Source organism: Melopsittacus undulatus, chromosome 15 (assembly GCF_012275295.1).
Source record: "Melopsittacus undulatus isolate bMelUnd1 chromosome 15, bMelUnd1.mat.Z, whole genome shotgun sequence".
In the NCBI taxonomy this organism is placed as follows: domain Eukaryota; kingdom Metazoa; phylum Chordata; class Aves; order Psittaciformes; family Psittaculidae; genus Melopsittacus; species Melopsittacus undulatus.
In genome coordinates, this window is record NC_047541.1 from 4,716,191 (window position 1) to 4,736,441 (window position 20,251).

A 20,251-nucleotide genomic window follows, 5' to 3' on the forward strand; every position below is an offset into this window, starting at 1 on the left:
CATTATTCCGACAACTCACCAGCTCCATGCACAAGGCAAAAGGGAACATCTCTACCAAAGGGAACATCTCCACCATCTCCATCAAGAACTGGACTGGGGGAAACGACTTAAGCACCTTACCCAGAAGGGGCTATGAGCTATGGCAGTGTGGAGACTACCACAACATCTGTATTGCAGCTGTTAACACCTCAACACTACCAAAGTGCTGGGTAAAGCAAGCACAGGAAGACACCACTGCTTCAGAATCATACTCAGTTGTGTTCTGTTTGCTTTCACCATAAAACTATGCAGAGTTCTCTCTGGGTTTGGTTTTAAGACAAAGCTCCTAGTTTTGCATGCAAAACCAATGGTGGATGCTTTTAGAAGCAGGGGGAAATATAACTGAGGGGTCAAACTGCATTCCCACTTGAAACAACTAAACCACCTCGCTGCCTATTAGCCTGGAGCAGGCAAAGAAAGCCATGGAAGGACATAAGCAGTGACAGCGCTCTGCATATACACCCTGCCTAAATGGGTGAAAAAGGGAAGAAATAGGTGTCTATGTAACATTACTTTTCCCCACAAGCACTGCACTGCTGTCACAGCAGCTTTTCCAGTAGCAGAACTATCTCCCTAGGGAAGTTGCTTCCCTCTTCAGAGGATGGTGATGGGAGGAAGGGGATGTTTGGCTTTTCTTTCCAATACTGAACCCCTCAGCATCTCTGCTCTGCTTCTGAAAGTCCCTCCTGCTCCAAGGCTGCACACTGAAGCTTTGCTGCCCCACCATCCCAGCAACCAACTGCACATCTTCCATACAGAACAACTCCTGCCTTTCCCCCCCATACAAGAGCAGCAGAGCTCTGACACTTTCACACCTCCCCAGGGGTTGAAGTATCAGATATAGCAGTGATCAGACTGTCAACCTCATTACATTGCTCCTGCACATAGTTATGATGGGCTGTGGCAGTACTGAACACATTAGGCTGGAGACAAACCAAGGTGGATTTGGTCACCCTTCTGGGCCTGAATGTAGAGGCTTTCTGCAACCACAAACAGTTGGATTTCAGAACAAGCATCTTCTCAAAATGCTATTTCACTGGCTTCATTCCCCTCCCTCACTAATAGATGAGCATCTAAGTACTTTCATGTGTGCCCATAAGCAGCAGCCTGGGTAGCGTAAGGGAAGTCCTCTGCTCAAGGGAAGCTGTTAGCACTGTGCTGCAGCTGAAACCATGCAAAATTAAGACATCCTTGTCATTTCCTCCTCTTACTTGTTGCAACCCATGTCTCTGGGTAGGAAAATAAGCCACCTTCTTTGCAGTGCACCAAGTGAGATGCTTGGCATGCAAGATGGGTTATTGAAGTTCCAAGACACATGACCGACGTTAAAACTCATTCCCAGTCCAAGTGTGTTTGATGCCAGACAAAGTCCCAGCCTTACTCTGGTATCACTAATGGGAAACATGGCAATACTGTGTCATAGCCCCTCTTCCCATCATTCTGAATTAGAAGAAACCATCAAAAAGAGGTGGTAAGGAGCTGAGTGCTCTTTTTATTTCCCTTTTGGCTCTTGCTCTCATGGTATATAGTGGTTTGGTTCCCAGAATTTCTCTCCCAGCACATCTTCATTTAAAGAACAAGTAAGTTTTCACACAAATAGGTATTCTAATACCATTTTACATAATCCTTAAGGAAGCACAACATGCCTTGGTCCTTACACTTCCCCAGTATAATTCAGCACAGTTCAAGCCTGAACGAGCTGCAGAGAGATACAGACTATGGCACAAATCACATTTATCTAATATAGAAATTCTATTGTAATTGCATTAGATCATCAGCAAGAGAAAACACACAGGGAACAAGAGACTGGAAAGGCTTGGAAACTCAGTGTTTCAATAGTGCTGCTATCAGGAAAGGCGCTGTATAATACAGAATGAACACACATTGCTTGAGTTCACCCCTGTGTCACATTGGGTTTACAACAGTGAGTTGCAGCCAGAGACTTAGACCCGGTGGAGAATCATTACACCAGACCTGCTCCCTTCTAAGAGTGGTTAAATCCCATCAGGACTCCACACTGCATTGAACTCATGTGCTGAGAGAACACAAACCACTGCCACCGCCTGTGTAGCAGCTCCATGGCCACAAAGCTGTCATCTTCTTTCAGCAAGAGCAATAGGATGCTTGTGATCACCCAGCTAAAACTGCCCCCAGCTTGAACTGTCTGAATTAAGAAACAAAAGAGCTGTGATAAAGATCCAGTCCTTAACATCACGAGAAGCGTCAGAAAGTGTTACAAAGACTTTCCCCATGTTAGATTAACCAGAGATTTCACTCCTCCAAGGAGGAGCTTGGAAACGAACCTACAGTAACTGTAAACATGCAAGTCAACAAGCAGTAACACACTGTCATCTTCTGGATGCTTCAGGAGCTCATTCAGCCATGGGATTACACTGAAAGGGAATGCAAGGCTGGGCAACCCTTTCGCAACTAAAGCAGAGGCCATGAGGATGATCTAACACAGATGACCCAACACATCCACGCTGTTCCTGGTGTAGGAGGCTGAACAGAGAGGGTCATGCTGGGCTCTCCCACCTCCTCTTGGAAGCGAGTGTTGTCTTTGCCACTACAAAGCATCCTGGTTGCTATCAGCTTTGAAACAAAACTGTGACTTAGTAAGTATGTAAGAAATACAGCACTTCTGCTGTTTTACCCACAGGAAGAAAGCCAGATTAGATTAGGGATTGCATAAGAAAAAGCAACTGACTGAAAAACAGGTATTGCATCACCCCGGCTGTCTGCAGGGCTGCTGGGGTAACAAATACCACATTCAGTCTCAGAAGGAATGAACTCGGGATGCAGGAGAAGCCAGGATATAAGTGGTGCTTCAAAGCAAGGGGGTACCAGTTCAAATCCCTCCTGCCATTCCCACTGTAAATCCCACTCTGGTCTCCAGTACAAAGAACAGGCTTGAGCATGAAATACACACCTTTGCTTTCTGGATATTCCCCTCAAACACATTTGCAAGCTCCAAGTATCTCCAGACTGAGAGTATGAAGTTAAAATCCCTTCTATAACCCTACCAAAGTCTTGCTTCTATGAAACAATGCAAGTTCTTATTGAGGAGACACGAGGAGAGGTCTCCCTTCAGGTACCCAACCATCATAAACTAATAGGAAGTGCTGCCATGCTCTGTGTCTGTACAAGCAGTGCAACCACTGCCAGACCTGGAACAGGCTGCACATTCCATCTGACATACAGACCTGTTTGGAAGCACAGAGGTTGTACTACAGCACTGCTAACCTGCAGCTGGGTTTAACCACAGCCCTGCTGGTACTGGTCTTCACACTGCCAGCTACTCACAAAGGTCACTTTCCACATTCCCAAGGCAATTCACACCGAACGCCCGTGGTGTTCCTGCTCACATAATCCTCTATGGCATGTGTGTGTCCATACACACGGGTGGCAATGCTTCAGTAAGGAAAAGGCAGCCAAATCCAGGGAAATGTTGCAGTGCTGGAGCTTCTCTCCTCCGGTTCCTGGCAGTGGGAGCTGTAGGAGGTGGGATTAGCATACATTATCAGGACTTTGTTATCATCTCTTCCCAGTGAAACAGGAACCCGCATCTCCAGCTGCCAGCAGCTACATCCACAAATAACCTGGAGTCTGGGAGAAGCAGCCTGGATGTGTAACACAGGCAGGGGTAACAGCAAGCTCTCAATCACACTGGTTCACTGCTTCCCCAAGCCCCTCGTGGGTTTTCCACCAGTAAACATTTATGCACCTTCAGCCCTGAAGTAGAAAGCCCCAAGTGAACTGCAGCAGCACTGGGCTTAGTTCCCATCAGTGCAAACCCGAGCCAGGGTGAAAGGATGATTCACCATCAGGATAATCAGCACTGCTTTATTCCACAAGAATTCCAACCCCACCATAACCTGGCCCTCCAGACCCACTGCTCCTAAATCCCCCCCAGATCAGCAGCACTTGGTTATCCATTAGGAAAGGAAGCCCACTAAGCACAGAGCCCTTGTGACTATTGCTGTTTGCACACAACCATAGCACTCTGCTACAGACAGGATACAGGACGTCTGTGCCTTCTAAATGCATGTTTCAGTCATGCCAACAACCACATTCTACACACTTCACTGTAAAATGCCTCAAGGACTGGAGTCACATGAAGAATGGGATGCAAGATTACACTTGGTGTGCTTTCTGCATGCTACTGTAACCTACATATGCAATCTGATTGAAGGAGGCAATTAACCTTTCTCCATTCAAATAACTCAACCACTCAAAAGACAGTCATATACATATGCTTCAAAACACACTGAGGATTAAACTGAAGGTGTATTTGCTATATGAAATGACAGGTTTGCCTGGTTAAGTCATGCTCCTATCACACACTGGGACACAATCTCACTCCTCAGAGATACGGTACCGCTTTAACACTGCATCCCTGAGAGAACAGGGTTCGGAAGGGAAGGAAGGAGCCTCTCTCCGCGGGTGATGCATGGACAGCACTGACCTTTCCGATTCCTCAGCATCGCTTCCAGCTCCTCCCGTCCCCGCTGCTGCCGGAGACCCGGCGGGGAAGGCGGCAGCGGCTCCGGTCCCTCCCTCCATGCTGCGTGTGTGCACTCACACTCGCACTCTGGCTCTGCAGGAACAGGAGGCACAGGGAGGAGGGAGGGATGATGCTGTCCCCCCCTAACCCCAGCACAAAGGCACCAGTAATGACACCGCACAGGAGCTGCTCGAGCATCAGCTGTGCCCCGACCCTCTGAAACATGGGATTTAACTAATACACCCCCCCTCAAAAATGTATATAGCAATGAAAAGCACAAACCAGGTCGCAATTCCGGGTTCCCATTCTGCCTTCTCTTGCTAGCACTGATTCATGTTTTCCCGAGGCTGTTCCAGGCATTTCAGTGTAACCCTTTCCCAGCTGGAGGAGGAGAGGCAGCCAAAGGGATTTCTTTGTTCTTACCTGCTCTCTGCAGGGTTTACCCAATGCAAAACTTCAGCAACTCTGACCGTGACCAGTAAGAGTCCTGCAAGCAGGAATCTAAGCCCAGTTCTGCCGAGCGCACGACCTAGGATGGGTCACATCAACAGATGTGCTGCTCTGCTTCCTCCGGTTTGAACACAGGGTGACACTGATGGGGATCCCATGACCTGTCTTCAGTGTGCACTTGAGCAGGAGGTGGAGGGAGGGGATTCTCCCTTAGTTTTCCCTGGCTGGATCAATGTTGCTTGTTAAGTGCTGTATACCAGAGACAATAACGTGATGCAGGACAGAGCCATGCCAGCCCTTCCTTGAGCAGTTACAGGGGAAGATGCAAAGTCAAACAGGTTAGACCTGTTCTGTGCCTAGAAAGCCTAATTATTCTTTCTAAAGCCTTTTCTCCCAATGCCAATTTCTCTTTGCTTCACTAAACCCAGACACGTCTGAGTGGGACAAGCTAAAGATAGAAGAACTGAAGAGGAAACAACATGCCCATTTAGGAAATAACTACCCTGGCTTTGCCTTGGTGAATGCTGTAGAGCTCCAGGAAGCTCCCACAACCCTCTTCCTTCCCCCTCCTGGTGGCAGAGACCCAAGTACAGTGGATGGATTCATCCCAGGGACCGCATCCCTCACCTTGTGCTTTGCCCTCTCTGACCTGAGCACAGGTAATTCAGCCGCAGGCAGGTTGTTTTCAAGACCACTGCTCTGACCTCCATGGTTGAACAGTAACAAGTGTTTTGTTCCTATCTACCAACCATTCCCTAGTTAAGGAACACACAGCAAGGGTTGCAGTTTAAAAACGGTGCTTTGAAGGCATCTCTTCAAAGAGCAGGCTCAAAACCGTGCTAAGGTTTGATGGGAACGAACAGCTTCGCTGCACAGGAGCTGGAGACAAGTTCTGACAGCAAAGGATCAGCTGTTGAACACAGACAAGATCAGCTGCACTTTATCCTTTCTTAGGGCTTGAATTATCACAAGAGCAGCAAAACCAAGCTGAAATCTATTGGTTTGGTAGTTGTGATGGAGAGGGCAGAGCAGAGCGTGTCACTAACTGCGAGCTCCAGTTTGCTGCTGAATTAGCAGTGGATGGAGAACTCCAATCTCTTAATCCATGGGGTAAAAGAGGGGAGAGCAGAATCAGACATCACCACAAGTCTCCAATCTGGAAAGCTTCTTTATGACACAACCAACTTCCTCCCTTCCAGCTTGATACAGAAGGATATCAAGAATGACCCTTGGATTTACATCACATTTCAGCTCTCTACTACCCAAATACACTTTAACAGCAGCTTCTGTCAAGCACCTACAGAATTAGATGATCCGACTTATCACCTCTGCCAGCACATCCATTCCAACTTCCAGACTTCCTGAGTTTAAGCACATTCCCTTTAAAGGGATTAAAATGCCCAGCAACGGTGGGATTTAAATGTAACCTCTTTCAATGCTTGAGGTTATCTAATACCTCTGAATCAATGACTTGAAGCAACTCCGCTCTCACACTGTATATATTCCAAGCACAGTTTTAGCTCAGGCGTTGCTCAATACACACTGAAACAAGTTCAAGAAACATCAAGACCAACTGGAATCAAGAAACGACAACATTGACAACCAAACCTTGCTGCCAGCCCCGAGATCCCGTGATGGATGGGTCACAAACTGCTCTCCACTGAAGCGTATGGCAGGACATTTGCCTTCCATGAGCCACAGAGCACATAGTTCATAGCCCGTTTCAATGCTCTATGAGATAAGGGGGATCTATAGGTGTATCTCAGTGCAAGAAAGAGAAAACCAGGCTACAGTTTCTGGCTGACAAAACACATGTAGAAGCCTTTCAACCCCTCACCACATCAGAAGCTTCTTTTGCATGACTTAGGTCTCTCCAGGGCTGGTTTAAGCTGTGCCTTCTCCATGCAGACAACAGACATGCTGAGGAGGCTGGGGCAGACACCTTCCAATCCAAAGGGAGATTCCTTTAGGACACATTGCCTGGACCAGAACCAGGCTCCAGGCTCTACTTCCAATGCCAAGCTATTGCCACTGCTACACCCCTCCCAACTAACCATCTTTCAAGGCCAGTTACGCAGCTCTATGTTATTACATCCCCATGACAGTCATGCCGTGCTGGACTTCTTGGTGTAGATCCTGTTCTTTTGATGCCCAATGGATCTACTGCAGGTGTATCACTGATGTCTCTATGGATGAGCTGCAGAGAGCATGTGGTATGAGGAGGAGAGAACAAACCATTGAGGATCTCAGTGAAAACCCAGCCCTGCAAGCACCTCAGATCAGGACTGAAAGGGGGGAACTGAGGCATAGAGAACCCCCTCTCGCACTGGGTACATAACATGGAGCATCTTCAACTCCCAAAGCCTTTTTTGCTTCAAAGGCATCAAATACAAGTGCTGTGACCTCACAAGGAACATTCAGCAGCAGCTCTATTGCTAGAGGTGCCAAAAACCACGCAGAATGCGTCCTGCCTCCCCTTCCTAAAGCTGAGACCAGGCTGAGCCTGGTGCAAAGAGCAGAAGCACCCATGCAGCATGGCTTCAGGACACTCTTGCACACACTAATGCAGTACAGACTGACACATCCACACCCAAACCCACATCAACACTTTTAAATCCTTTCTCTTCTGAATTTTGGTCTATAAAAGGTGTAAAACTACAGGAGGATGCTTATACTTCAGCTTGACCAGGAACAACACCTGAAGAGGAAGCTAAGGAGCAATTACCTGGCTCCAAATCCTGCATGGATGGGACACATGGTGTGTGGTTTGAAGTCATGAGCCGTGATCTGCATGGGTGGAATCCCTGCCAGGAGAAGAAATAGGTGCTCCCTGCAACTTACTGTGAGTGAAACCTTATTGCAAAGCAGAGAGGAACCAGCCTCATGAGGCAGATGCTGAACCAGATGATTCATTCCAGTATTCCTGCACTGCTTTTCCTGCTCTGGCAAACAGCCTGAGCAAGTGCTGCTCCACACAAGTTCCTGCTTGTTGGGATGCTTTGCAATGCTGTGTCCCAGGTGTGTCTGTGCAATCCACCTGCCTGGATTCAGCACTGTCAGGACTGCAGCCGTGGTGGTTACCTCACGTAAGTTTTGGGTTTCATAGAATCCCAGCCTGGTTTGGGTTGGAAAGGACCTTAAAGCTCTTCCAGTTCCAACCCTTACCATGGGCAGGGACCCCTTCCACTGGAGCAGCTGCTCCAAGCCCCTGTGTCCAACCTGGCCTTGAGCACTGCCAGGGATGGGGCAGCCACAGCTTCCCTGGGCACCCTGTGCCAGCGCCTCAGCACCCTCACAGGGAACAGCTTCTACCTTAGATCCAACCTAAACTTCCCCTGTTTCAGTTTGAACCCATCACCCCTTGTCCTCTACACCCCTCTGCTACAGTCCCTGATGCAGAGCCCCTCTCCAGCATCCTTGTAGCCCCCTTCAGATACAGGAAGCTGCTCTGGGGGCTCCACACAGCTTCTCTTCTCCATACAGGAGGTTCTCCTGCCCCTGCTCATCCTCTTGGCCTCCTCTGGCCTTGCTCCAACAGCTCCTTGTCCTTCTGATGTTGAGGACATCAGAACTGCACCCAGTGCTGCAGGCAGGGTCTCATGAGAGCAGAGGGGCAGCATCACCTCCAGGCTTGGAGAAGACAGAAGCAGGTTCAGCAGCAGAGGCAGGCACAGGAGAAGGATGCTGGGCACTCGACACTGCTGTAAAGAACTCTGCCACCTTTCCATCTCCTGGATGATGCAGGTGTTCTGCAGAGCCAGGGAAGCAGAGCCACAGCTTGAGACGTTCTGTGGTGGAAGGTGGCCAAATCCAGAGTCCAAGTCTGAGCAACAGGGGAGCAGATCAATCAGCACAAGCGCTTTTACTGCAGCCAGGTCAAAGTCCTCCAAGGTTAACAGCTTCTCAGCCCCCATAGGCCAGCACCTGAGGGAGCAAGTATTTCTCCAGTGCCAGAGGTTAGCAGGAAGAAGGAAACAGAAAGTGATGGGAGCATTTGTCTATCTAGAACCAGAAGAGATTCCACAGGAGCTGAAACATTTCAAATGCTTCCTGCACCCGTCCATCCCTCTCATTTCTGAGCATCATTCCACATGGCACAGAATCACAGAGCCCCAGACTGGTTTGGGTTGGAAGGGACTTTAAAGCTCATCCAGTTTCATGAGCAGGGATGCCTTCCACTGTACTAGGTTGCTCCAAATCCCTCTGTCCAACCTGGCCTTGAGCACTGCCAGGAATGGGGCAGCCACAGCTTCTCTGGGCACCCTGTGCCTCAGCACCCTCACAGGGAAGAGCTTCCTTAGCTCTAACCTGAACTTCCCCTGTTTTAGTTTCCTCATGTCCCTTTTCAACCAGATGCTCTTCATACACAACTGTCAACTGTTAGAGACTTCACCCAGAGGCTGCATACAGGTATCTACTGGGACTGCCCAGTCTGTCCTCTGCAGCAGGGGTGATCTAACTCCATGCATGGGCACCAGCTCCCAGAGGTGGGAATCCCATGAAGCAGCTAAAGAGGAATAAAACTGCTGTTCTGAACATGAAGAAGAGATTACACTTTCTTTCTTGTTCTCACATGGAAAGACAAAACGAAAGACATCTAATTCCTCCCATTACAATCCACTGACGCACAGACTTCTGCTCATCGCCTTCCCCATTGGTATAATCTAAGTGTTTTAAAGCATAATAAACCTACAAAGCACCACCAAGAAAATAAAAGCAGATTGAGGAAGAGCTTGGAGAATCTTTTGGTAAGTTTGTCAGGAGTTTTGCATAGAGAACAGCATCCAAGCAGCACGTTACAGCAGGAAAACACACAAGTGCTGTGGTCAGGGGAAAAGGATGAACAGAAGAGGGTGTTACTGCCCTGCTTTGCCCATCACCTAACACACCAGGATGGGAGAGTTGTTAAATGCATTTAATAGAAAAATGAGCTGGAAGATACAGCCAAAAAATCCCTTTTTGGTGTGGGGGGAAGATGGGGAAAGGAAACAAAGGGGGAAAAGTGCCTCTTGGAAGTAGTTTGATTGATCCCAGAGTTCTGAGAGCACAGCCACTGATGCTCTGCCCTCCGAACCAGCCTTGCTGCAAACACAATACTGAAGATTTAAACAGACAACTGGAAATTGGCCCCACAAGGCCAAGAAACTGCTTCCTCGTTGAGTTTCATGCACGTAATGAGCACACAAGATGTAAAAGCAGCAAGTCAAAAGCAAACAGACCCCGGCTCCCATCCCTGTGCAGTAACATTCATCACCATCCACAATGCCACAGGTAGCTAAGTGAAACAGCAACTGGAACAGAGATTGAAAGCATTTCCTCAGTAACTGCAATGAAATGGGGATTTCATGGGGTTTTGTCTTCATGCTCAGGATTCTGCAGCAGGGCTGGGTTTAGTTTAAGTACAGCCCTTTGCAGGCCACATTTGGCCTTTTGAAGGTCTGAGGGCTGAAAAGCCAGGGGACAAATGAAGGGATGGGGCATGAAATGACTTTTCTGATTGCAAACAGTGATTACAGCCCAGGTCTCCTGAAACCCAGCTCCATTTCCTCGCCTCTCAGCCCATTTGGTTCACCAACACAGGCTTCTCTTCCTCATTAAAGCAGCAAGAAGACAAACCATCATCTGGGGCCAGAAAGGAAGGCAAACTGCATCTCCTGTTTGGTTAAGCCAAACTAAGCCCTTGGAGCTCACCTCTGAACATTGACCTACACCAACCAAGTCAATTGTTTCATGCACTGTGAGAGGACACAAGTGTCTAACTCACACCAGACAGAACATCACTTTAAACAGCCTAACAAGAGAGCACAGGCATCATTAGAGACACGGAGTCTTTCACAGTGAACCACAGGGTATGGAGCAGACCTCCAACACCCGGTACTTGTATCCACATCAACCACAGCTGCATGAAACACACTCAGATTGTCACCAATTCCATTTGGAATCCCAGTCTCAAGGGGAACAATGCTGCAAACAGGACAGCAAATCAACAGTGCACCAAGAATGTGGACTCCCAGGGAATGGAGGGAGGGGAAGAAACAAACCCAAATCCCTACATTCGAGTCAAAGGTATAAAAAGAAACCCAAGTGCCAGACGCCTGGGTGACAAGTGCTGTGCAGGAGGAGGTGAATCATGCCCTGGCATAGAACAGGCTGCAGTTTGGTGCTATGAAGTTCTCATCATCATCATCAATATTTACAGATGAGTATTTCTATACAAAGAGGGTGCTTTTGCCACAGTGAGGATTTGGAGACTGCTCTTGGAATACAAGGACCAGATGCAAAATGTCATGTTCCTCTCTCAAATGTATCTTCAAACCTGAACAAGCAGATTGACATTTACTGCATGAAACTGAGAGCACCAAAAGCTCAGCAAGCATCCCTTCTGTTTGTGGTAGGACAAAGGGAAGAGAGAAGCACTGTGAAGAGCTCCTCCGGGATGAGGCTCGGGAAGCACCAGACTCCAAGCACACAAGTTATTACTTGGATGCTCAGGATAACTGTGAGCTTTTGGGGCTGTGATCCTAAACCAGAGTTAATGCCTCTGCAAAGGGTCTCAAAGCCTTTTTGCTGCACCCTGTGCTTTATTATCAGGGAAACACAGACCCATTTCCCAAATGATGATATAGGAAATACATGATTTTAATCTTAGATACTTAGATAATGATAAAGATAGTCTAGAATAAAACCAATTTAAGCTCTCCTGGTGCACTGCACCACTGTTACATGTACAGCTACTTTCCAAGCTTCAAGCTCACTACAAGCTCTCCAGATGCTAAGCTTTTGTCTGTGGATATGCTCTGAAGATATAACCAATGAGACCTGACACCTGCAAATGAAACCCAGACCATCCCCATCAGTTTAAATCACTACAGAAAAGCCCCAGACGTGTGTTTTACAGACCAAATGGAACTCACAGCAGATTTAATTCGTATTCCGATCGTGCCAAACCCTCACCTAGTAAACTGTGTATCGCACCATCACTTGCATAGTGCAAGGGACTGCATTTAAATGAAGATTATGAAAATGAAATGGCCTTGAAATGCCTTTTTGACTCAAAACATGAATGTTGAAGTGTGAATTGCCCAGGGAAAGCGCTTCTAAAAATATTCCAGTTTTGCTAAGCGTGGTTTTTAACAAAGATTTAAAGGATGTTATTGCAGAGAACAAACAACTCCAACACCAACCCATTCTATACTGGAAGTTAAGCAAAAACTTACCTCTAAACGGGAGCAAGCTCTTCAGAAAGAGAAGTTTGGGCATGCTGAAACACTATAAAATGCACCTGGGCAGGTTCACTGGGTGCAAAACCCCCACTGCTGTATGAACCAGTCCAGCCACATGCCTTCGCCTTCCCCATCACACCTCTCCCAGAGTCTGCATTGACCAACAAATGGACCTTTTGTCACAGCTGCCTTTTATCCCACAAACCTGGTGACACCTTCATGCTTCATCCTGCCAGAAGCCTCCTTTTGCTCCTTATATCAGATCTAACTGAATAAAGCCTTAAGAACCCTGTCAGAGCCTGAATGATTTCAGCACCCCTGAGTGACCATGCCTCTGCTCTCCTGCAGCATGGCACCAGAGCCCAGGATCTGATATTACCGTGTTAATGCTCCATGAACCATGTGCTGGCAAACTGAAATACCATGTAGGAACAGAGTTTACACTGCAAGCATCTGTACTGCAGCTCTCTGCTGAAGCTTCAGTGGTCCTACAAATGCACTGATCACCATTTCAAATGAAGCTGCACTGCAAGGAGGGGCCTGGGGAAGGGAAAAGCTGCTGTGGCAGGTCCCCTTGACAGCAGTCTCAAAGGACAGGCATTTACAATGATGTGATCATTTGAATAAGGCAGCTTTCCTTCTCCTGAAGCATCCTTGTCCTCTGCACCCTGCAGCTTACCCGGTGTGCTCAGCACTTCTATTTATATACAAGTGACTCACCTTGGAACTGCCTCAGACAATGCACCTTCTCTTCAAGGAATAAAAACAAAGGAAAAGAAGATCTCTTTGGAAAGCTCATCCCGAAGCATTGAGGAAACAATGGGATATTCAAGCTTCAGAAGGCTCAAAAACGATGAGGGGGAACTGCTAGACCAGGAACCTGTCATCCTGATCCCATATGACACTGCCATATGTCGACCACAGCATCAGGAAGAAGCTCCAAGGCCTCATCTGCATGCAGAGCATCACTTCAAAGGTGTCTTCAATGGGCAGACAGTTATTTTCTCACTGTGTAAGTGAATTGTTGGTTTGCTCTTATTGTTATAGTGAGGATGTTCCTTTAAAAGAAGAAAACTGAGGAAGACAGCAGTGAAGGTTGGCTGGGAAGTTTGGCAGATGTGACCCTAGGGATCTCCTGCCTGAACAGGCTCTCATCTACTCTGGTGCTCCACAGACTCTGCAGCACCAAAATGGATGTTCCACTGAAAGGAATGGGTGTTTCTTGGTTCCATGTCCTTCCTTCACCAGCTGACTGCTTCTGGGCTCAGTTTCAAGGTCCTACATTGAAACTGGGAGCCATAAAAAGTAATTTACTGGTCCATTACCAATACCAGCAATAGGAGTGATGTGTTAAATAACACCACTTGTCACTAGAAAGCAGTCCTGACTGAAAAGCAGAAAACCCTTTAATCCTCTCCTCCACCATGTCCCACCTATTTCATCTATGACAGCTGATCTCCAGCAGTGCCCTCTGTTTCAAATGATACCATGTTAACTCCAAGATCCCTCCTTCTAGTACGAAAGAGACTGTTTGCTTTTTGTTTCTTATGAAGCTCAATACAAGGTCAATTCCTCCCTTTCCGCAGACCCAGTGCCCCAATTGGCAAAGCTTTACTGGAATAATCTCTACTCAGAAAAGGCTGAGTTGTTCTTCCCAAATTCCTCAGCTGTAAGTAATCTTATGGGAACCACTGGGCAAGGAGTAAAATCCAGCTTGTCCTTGTAGGCAAACATGAAGTGTCAGCATTCCTCAGAGAGGTCCAAAGACAGAGCAAGCTGCTCAGCACACAGCACGTAGGTCTGTGTGCAGTTAAGTATGTGCTGAAGTGCTTTGATGAAGTGAAGGCCAAAGAGAAACCTCCCAACAGAAGCTACTGCTCCTGGTCCCTGTGTGCTCTATTGCAAACCACAGTTCCCCTGGATCCTGAGACTCCATCAACCTCCCCTGCATCCCCAGGCTGTGCTCTCCTGCTTCAGGCCTGCCAGGAGCTGATGCTAAGCAGTTTAGGGGGCAAGGGAGGGTGTTAAAGGGTTCTCAGCTACAGATCCATGCAAAGCCAATCCAATGTGGACTCCAAGGCAGCCCAGACTCGCAGGAATGGCAAGGAAAGCCTCTCCAGCAAGTCTGCTATGAGGGTGGTGAGACACTGGAACACCCAGAGAAGCTGTGGCTGCCCCATCCCTGGCAGTGCTCAAGGCCAGGTTGGACACAAGGACTTGGAGCATCCTGCTCTAATGGAAGGTGTTGGAACTGGAGGAGCTTTAAGGTCCCTTCCAACCCAAACCAGGCTGGGATTCTATGAACTCTTTTAATCCCATCGTTTTCAGGTGGAATTCAAGCTCTCAAACCACTGCAGCTATTAAGAAACCAGGAGGTAAACCCGTAGCCTCACTCAGAACACAGGAAACTGGGTATGGAAACTGCACAGGATCACCTGGCATTTCCTCCTCAGGTGCAGAACTCCTTTAAGTACACCTCACCTCACACTCACTCTGACACTTCCAATGCCATCAAGATGTCCTTATTTCATTTGGTTTCAATGGGCAAGTCCTATGAATGGAAACTGAATCAGGGCAGAGTTGCTCAAAGAGACTTCGCTGCTGCCTAATGAGCTGATGCTGACTAATCCTCTGCTTTACTTCCCAGTGAAAGGCACCCAGCAGGAGCACGAAGACGGGTTTTAAAGAGCTAAAAGCCATGAATGATTTCATTTTACAGAGAGTATTTCTCTTGCACAAGTTGCTTCCATCAAGTGTTCTTTTCAATGATCATATCCTCTACAAAACATCCCTGTAGCCTTCAGTGGTAAAGGCTCAAAGGACAGCAGAAGGAAACACAAAAGATGAAGAGAAGGAAAAGCTGGACACCATCGCCTATGAAGTTTTCCATATAGAAGTGACTACAATAAGGAATGATTTGCAGGACCTGCCTCTTGACCTACATATAAGGAACCAGGGACTAGTAATCTTTACTCTCCTCTTGCAGATGTGGTTCACTGTAACCATAACGCAGCCCCAGACTCACCAAGAGTTGCTCATGGCTTTACAGTGGGACTGTGGGAACCTAAACACACTCAGAGCTGCTGCTAGAAACCTAACTCTAAAATGTCCCCATTCCTTCTGTTTCCTCACAGGTCCTGCTAAACCACAGCTCCAAATACAAGAGTTGGAAATAAGAAGCCCCCAGAGGGAACTCTTCAAGGATGAGAATTCATTATCCATCTTTCCTGAAGCTGTAACAGAAAGATGCCACCAACTATCTCATTCTGTGACTCCACAGTACTGTCGAGTGCAGAAAGCTGCCTCCATTCCCCATTTTCAGTGATGTCAGCCAAGGAAAAACAAATCCCCTCTGTACTTGGTGAGTTTTCCATAAACTCTGAAGTCAAACAACCTCAATGCACCAACATTTTACCTTTCATGATGTAGATGTCCTAAAAATCATTTAAAGGGAGCCAGCACCTGCAGCCTAACCTCTTGTGTGATGGAGAGGCAGATCTAGAACTGCTACATGCAGTGTGGATGGGCAAGTCTAAAGAACACCAACAGGCTTACGGTGATGGCAACTGGGAGGAATCCAACCCTCAATGGTGAGGATGCTCAAGGCCTCATGCACCAGATCAGATACAATGGGACTGCTGCACTGGTATCTTCCTGTGCGTGCATCCACAACTATATCGGAAAACATTTCTTAGGAAAAGCCTATTTCTGAGCCACAGCTTTATCCTTAAAACTAACTCAGCATAAACAGCCTTTAGCTCAACAGTGCAGCTCCGAAAGCTGCCCAAGGTCAGCCCTGCCTCCTCCCTTCAGTGACAACACCAGATCAACACAACTGCCTACTCCCACTCCTTGCCAGCAGATAATCCAGGGGGAGTAATGCAGGACACTGGGAAGTCTCAGGCTTACCCAAACGTGCAAGTTGGCTCCATCAGCAATGAGAAAGCAGCAACTGGGGTTAGGGATGGAGGAGAGAACAGCACGAAAGGATAGTTGGATTTATCCATCTCCTGGTTTCTGCAAAGTTAAAGTAAACCCCCTCCTGCTTACACTGCAGACACTCTGGGTCAGGAATGCAAAACGAGTTGATGCAGGAAAGCTGAAGCTGAGGAAGTGCAGGCATGAAGTCAGTGCTTCAATGCAGGAGCTACGCTGCTGGAAATCCCTTCTGCTCAAGGTCACTGGTGAAGCTGCTTTAATGGCATTGATTCAACAGCATTTGGAAGAATCCAATTAAACCACAGCTGGCACAAAGCAGAAATTCCTGTGAAGCACAACAAGAAGCATCCCCCATAAGTAGAAAAGCACTACAGCCCTAGAAGGGAAAGGGTTAACCAGCTCCTGCTGACTCACCAAGGCTGCTCCATCCTTATCCCCTCTGAACAGGATGGGAAAGAAACTCCCTTGAAAGCCAGGATCTGAAATGCAACTCCAGAGGGAAAAGGAAAGGAACGATCAAGTTGAAGATTAGCTGTTTTCTATGACAGCAAATAGCACATCTTCCCTCTGGGAATCCAGATAACGTGACAACCCTTAGGAAGAAGTTTAGTTGGTCTCAAATAGATGGAGTGAAAGAAGATTTCAGCCCCAGTGCTAAAGACAGAAAGCCCAACAGTTTTATACCCTCTTTCTTTCCTTTGGAAGAGCCATTGTCACTTGATCATCACCTGATGGTGCAGCCATGGTAGATAAGAACAAACTGGAACAGCAGCAGGCAGGGGAGGATCAAACACCCCAGAAGGTATTTCAAGCCCAACAACACAGATCTAATAACTTCCAGTGTGTTTTATTCCAAACAGCATGTGACCTATTTCAGGCCTAACTCTGAGCTGACTATAATTAACTGCTATTTCTACAGACTTCAATTTACATGAAATAGCTTGGAAAAAGACAAGAAATTAAAGCAGGGCAATTGCTAAAGTTAAAATAAGTCAGAAACCCATTTTTCAGGTAAAACATCAGCCAAAAATACATTGCATATTGGGTCTAGAGAACAGTCTTCAACAAAACTCCCAGGGAAATGTTTTAAAGAGGCTTCTATGCACAAGGATAAAATGGGATTTCATTGTCTGAAAACTCTACTTTCCCTACAAGAACAATGCCTGAGTGGGCAGCTCCTGTCTCTGGGACAGGGACAGAAGCACAGAACCATACAGTCAAGCAGGGTGGAAAAGACCTTTAAATCCAACTGTTCCAGCACCACCAAGGCCACCACTGCCCCATGGCACTGAGGGGGTGTGAACATTTGCAGGGCCGGTGCCTGCAGCCCTGCCCTGGGCAGCCTGTTCCAAAGCCTGAGCACCCTCTGGGCAAGGAATTGTTCCTCAGCTCCATCTAAACCTGCCCTGGTGCAGCTTGAGGCCGTTTCCTCTTGTCCCATCCCTTGTTCCTTGGGAGCAGACCTGGCTCCATCCTCCCTCAGCTGTTCCCCATCACACTTGGGCTCCATTGCCCTTCAGTACCTCAGTGTCCCTCTTGCAGTGAGGGGCCCAGAGCTGAACACAGGATTCAAGCTGCAGCCTCACCAGTGCCCGGTGCAGGGGCACAATCACTGCCCTGGTCCTGCTGGTTATGCTGTTTCTGATCCAGGCCAGGATGTTGTTGGCTTCTTGGCTGCCTGGGCACAAGCTGCTGCTGTTAAACCCTGCTGTGAAATCCAGATGCTGCTTGTTTAACCTCATCTCCAAAAGGGTTAATTACAATTTCCTTAACTTTACTTGGATATCTCTGAGATTCCCAACCCTAGTGAGACATGTTCCATCTCCCATTCTCTTCTCTCCTGCTTCCTTAAGCAAACACAGTCTTTTCACAGAATCATAGCATCACAGAGGTTTGGCTTGGAAAGGACCTTAAGATCACCCAGTTCCAACCCCCAGGCATGGGAAGGGACACCTTCCACCAGACCATGTCATGCAAGGCTCTGTCCAACCCAGCCTTGAACAGTGGCAGGGATGTGTTTCCTACCTCTCCTTCCTGTGTCATACAAAATCCCAGGAGTGAAGAGAAGCAGAACTCAGCTCTGTTTCAGAAACCCATGCAGACATTCCACAAGGATAACTTCTCCTTTATCTCCAGGCTTTCCTTTTCTCTCCCTCCCAGACACTCTTATCTCCCCTATAAAATGTTCTCTCTCCATGCAGGTGAGCTATCACAAAATCCCTTTTTTGGTCAACCTGACAAAGAAAAACAGAAGGCACCTACAGGGATTTTAATTAGAACTTGGCATGCTACACATATCCAAATGGGTAAATCCTCCTGCCCCCCACCTCCAGCTTGCTGCTAAAATGACACCTCTGTGCTTTGAATCCATCCTTTGAAATGTTTAATTCCCCAGTAACTTTTGAAGCAGCAGCAGAATTAACCCATGGAAATCGTTTGTAAGGAAGGAAAACAAAAGCCTCCCAGTGCCCTTATCTGTGCCAGCACCTCCACATAGACACCCACTGCATTTCACCCCATAGCATCCCTTTGCTGGAGGGAGCCACATCTGCTCCACAGCTCAGCCTCAGGCTGCTTCTGCAAGGCTGAGAGTGAAGAGGTGATTCAGCCTGGGGAGAAGGACTTGGGGTGTTGGGTGATGAGAAGCTCCCCATGACCCAGCTTCAGTGTGCACTTGAGACCAGACCCCCCTTGAGTGCTGGGCTGCATCCCCAGAGCATGACCAGCAGACTGAAGGAGGTGATCCTGCCCCTCTGCTCTCATGAGACCCCACTTGCAGCACTGAGAGCAGTTCTGGTGTCCTCAGCATCAGAAGGACATGGAGCTGTTGGAGCAAGGCCAGAGGAGGCCACGAGGATGCTCAGGGGCAGGAGCACCTCCTGTATGGAGCCAGGCTGAGAACATTGGGGCTGTTCAGCCTGGAGAAGAGAAACTGAGTGGAGACCTCAGAGCAGCTTCCAGTGTCTGAAGGGGGCTACAAGGATGCTGGAGAGGGGCTCTGCATCAGGGACTGCAGTGATAGGACAAGGGGTGATAGATTCAGACTGGAACAGGGGAAGTTCAGGATGGATATAAGCAAGAAGGATGTGCTGTAAAACACCAGAGGATGAGCACAAAAAGGCACAGAGCTTTGTTAATTTACACAGGGCAGGAACAGCTGTATGACCCCAGATGTGCCCTACTCCTCAGCTGACAGCTTCTTTGCCCCCTTGCAGCAATGTGTGCTCAGGCAGACTCCTGCAGCAGTTAGCTCATTGTCTTGTTCTCTTCCTGCTCCTTCTTTCCACGTCAGGCCACTCAGGCTCAGTAGTGATGTGGTCTGGCTGAACAGCGTCACCAAAACATCCACTGCTAGCAAATGCATCATCCCAAAGACATGGGAACCCGTGGCCATGGAAGGAGCAGAAAGCAATAACCCCCAAACAGCAAAGAAATACAGCACTGGGTCAAGAATGAACCAAAAGGAGGCAAAAAAGGGAGCAGACAGGAACTGAGGCTTTTAAACATTAGTAACAGAAGGGTTGTTCTCTGTTTGCTCCCTACAAGAACAGTGCATCATCATGTACTCTGCATGCTTGCTTGTAGAAGGGCTCAGAGGTCATAATCAGCCTTTTGCTGGAAAATGCTCCTGATGGGGCTTTATCCCAGCTGAATGGTGTTAATTGTGTACAGCAGCAGCAGCAATTGCTGTCAGCACCGTTTTCCCTTCCTCCTCTTTGGTTTTCAATGCTAGCAGCAGCTAGTCCTTAGCATCCCGAAATGAAAAGTATGACTCTTGTTCCTGTTTCCCACTCTCCATCCCAAACACAGAGGGAATAACGACACTTGCAAACGATGGCCACCGAGAATGGACTGGGGATTCTGGCCTTGTAGTAGCATCCACATCAGGATAAAGGCTTCTACTACAGATAGCAGCTATTAGAAAGCCTCTGTAGTGTTCAGAGGCCCAGCTTGAATCCCCACACAGCCCTGACTGACAGTTGACCTGCTCTGAATTATAGCTGCCCCCATCTCTCAACTGAGATAAGACTTTTTATCTTGCCAACCCTTAGAATCCTCTGCTGAGAGGCACATACCTGCCCTTTTGCTGCAGTCA

General features: G+C 47.8%; 1 protein-coding gene across 2 annotated transcripts in view; it reads right to left on the reverse strand.

Moving 5' to 3' along the window:
- The window catches only part of ARHGAP32 (Rho GTPase activating protein 32), a 167,824-nt gene that overhangs the window by 115,017 nt on the left and 32,556 nt on the right, over window positions 1–20,251 (reverse strand). Inside the window, exons 1-2 of one of the 2 annotated variants that reach the window (XM_034069492.1) lie at window positions 4,826–4,884; window positions 4,505–4,636 (exon numbers count right to left, since the gene is read on the reverse strand). The exons of the other annotated variant lie outside the window; for it this stretch is intronic. Of the exons in view, the coding sequence (XP_033925383.1) occupies window positions 4,505–4,602 (98 nt within the window). The 5' untranslated portion in view covers window positions 4,603–4,636; window positions 4,826–4,884. Of the gene's footprint in view, window positions 1–4,504; window positions 4,637–4,825; window positions 4,885–20,251 lie in introns of those variants that run through there. 2 annotated transcript variants of the gene reach the window in all.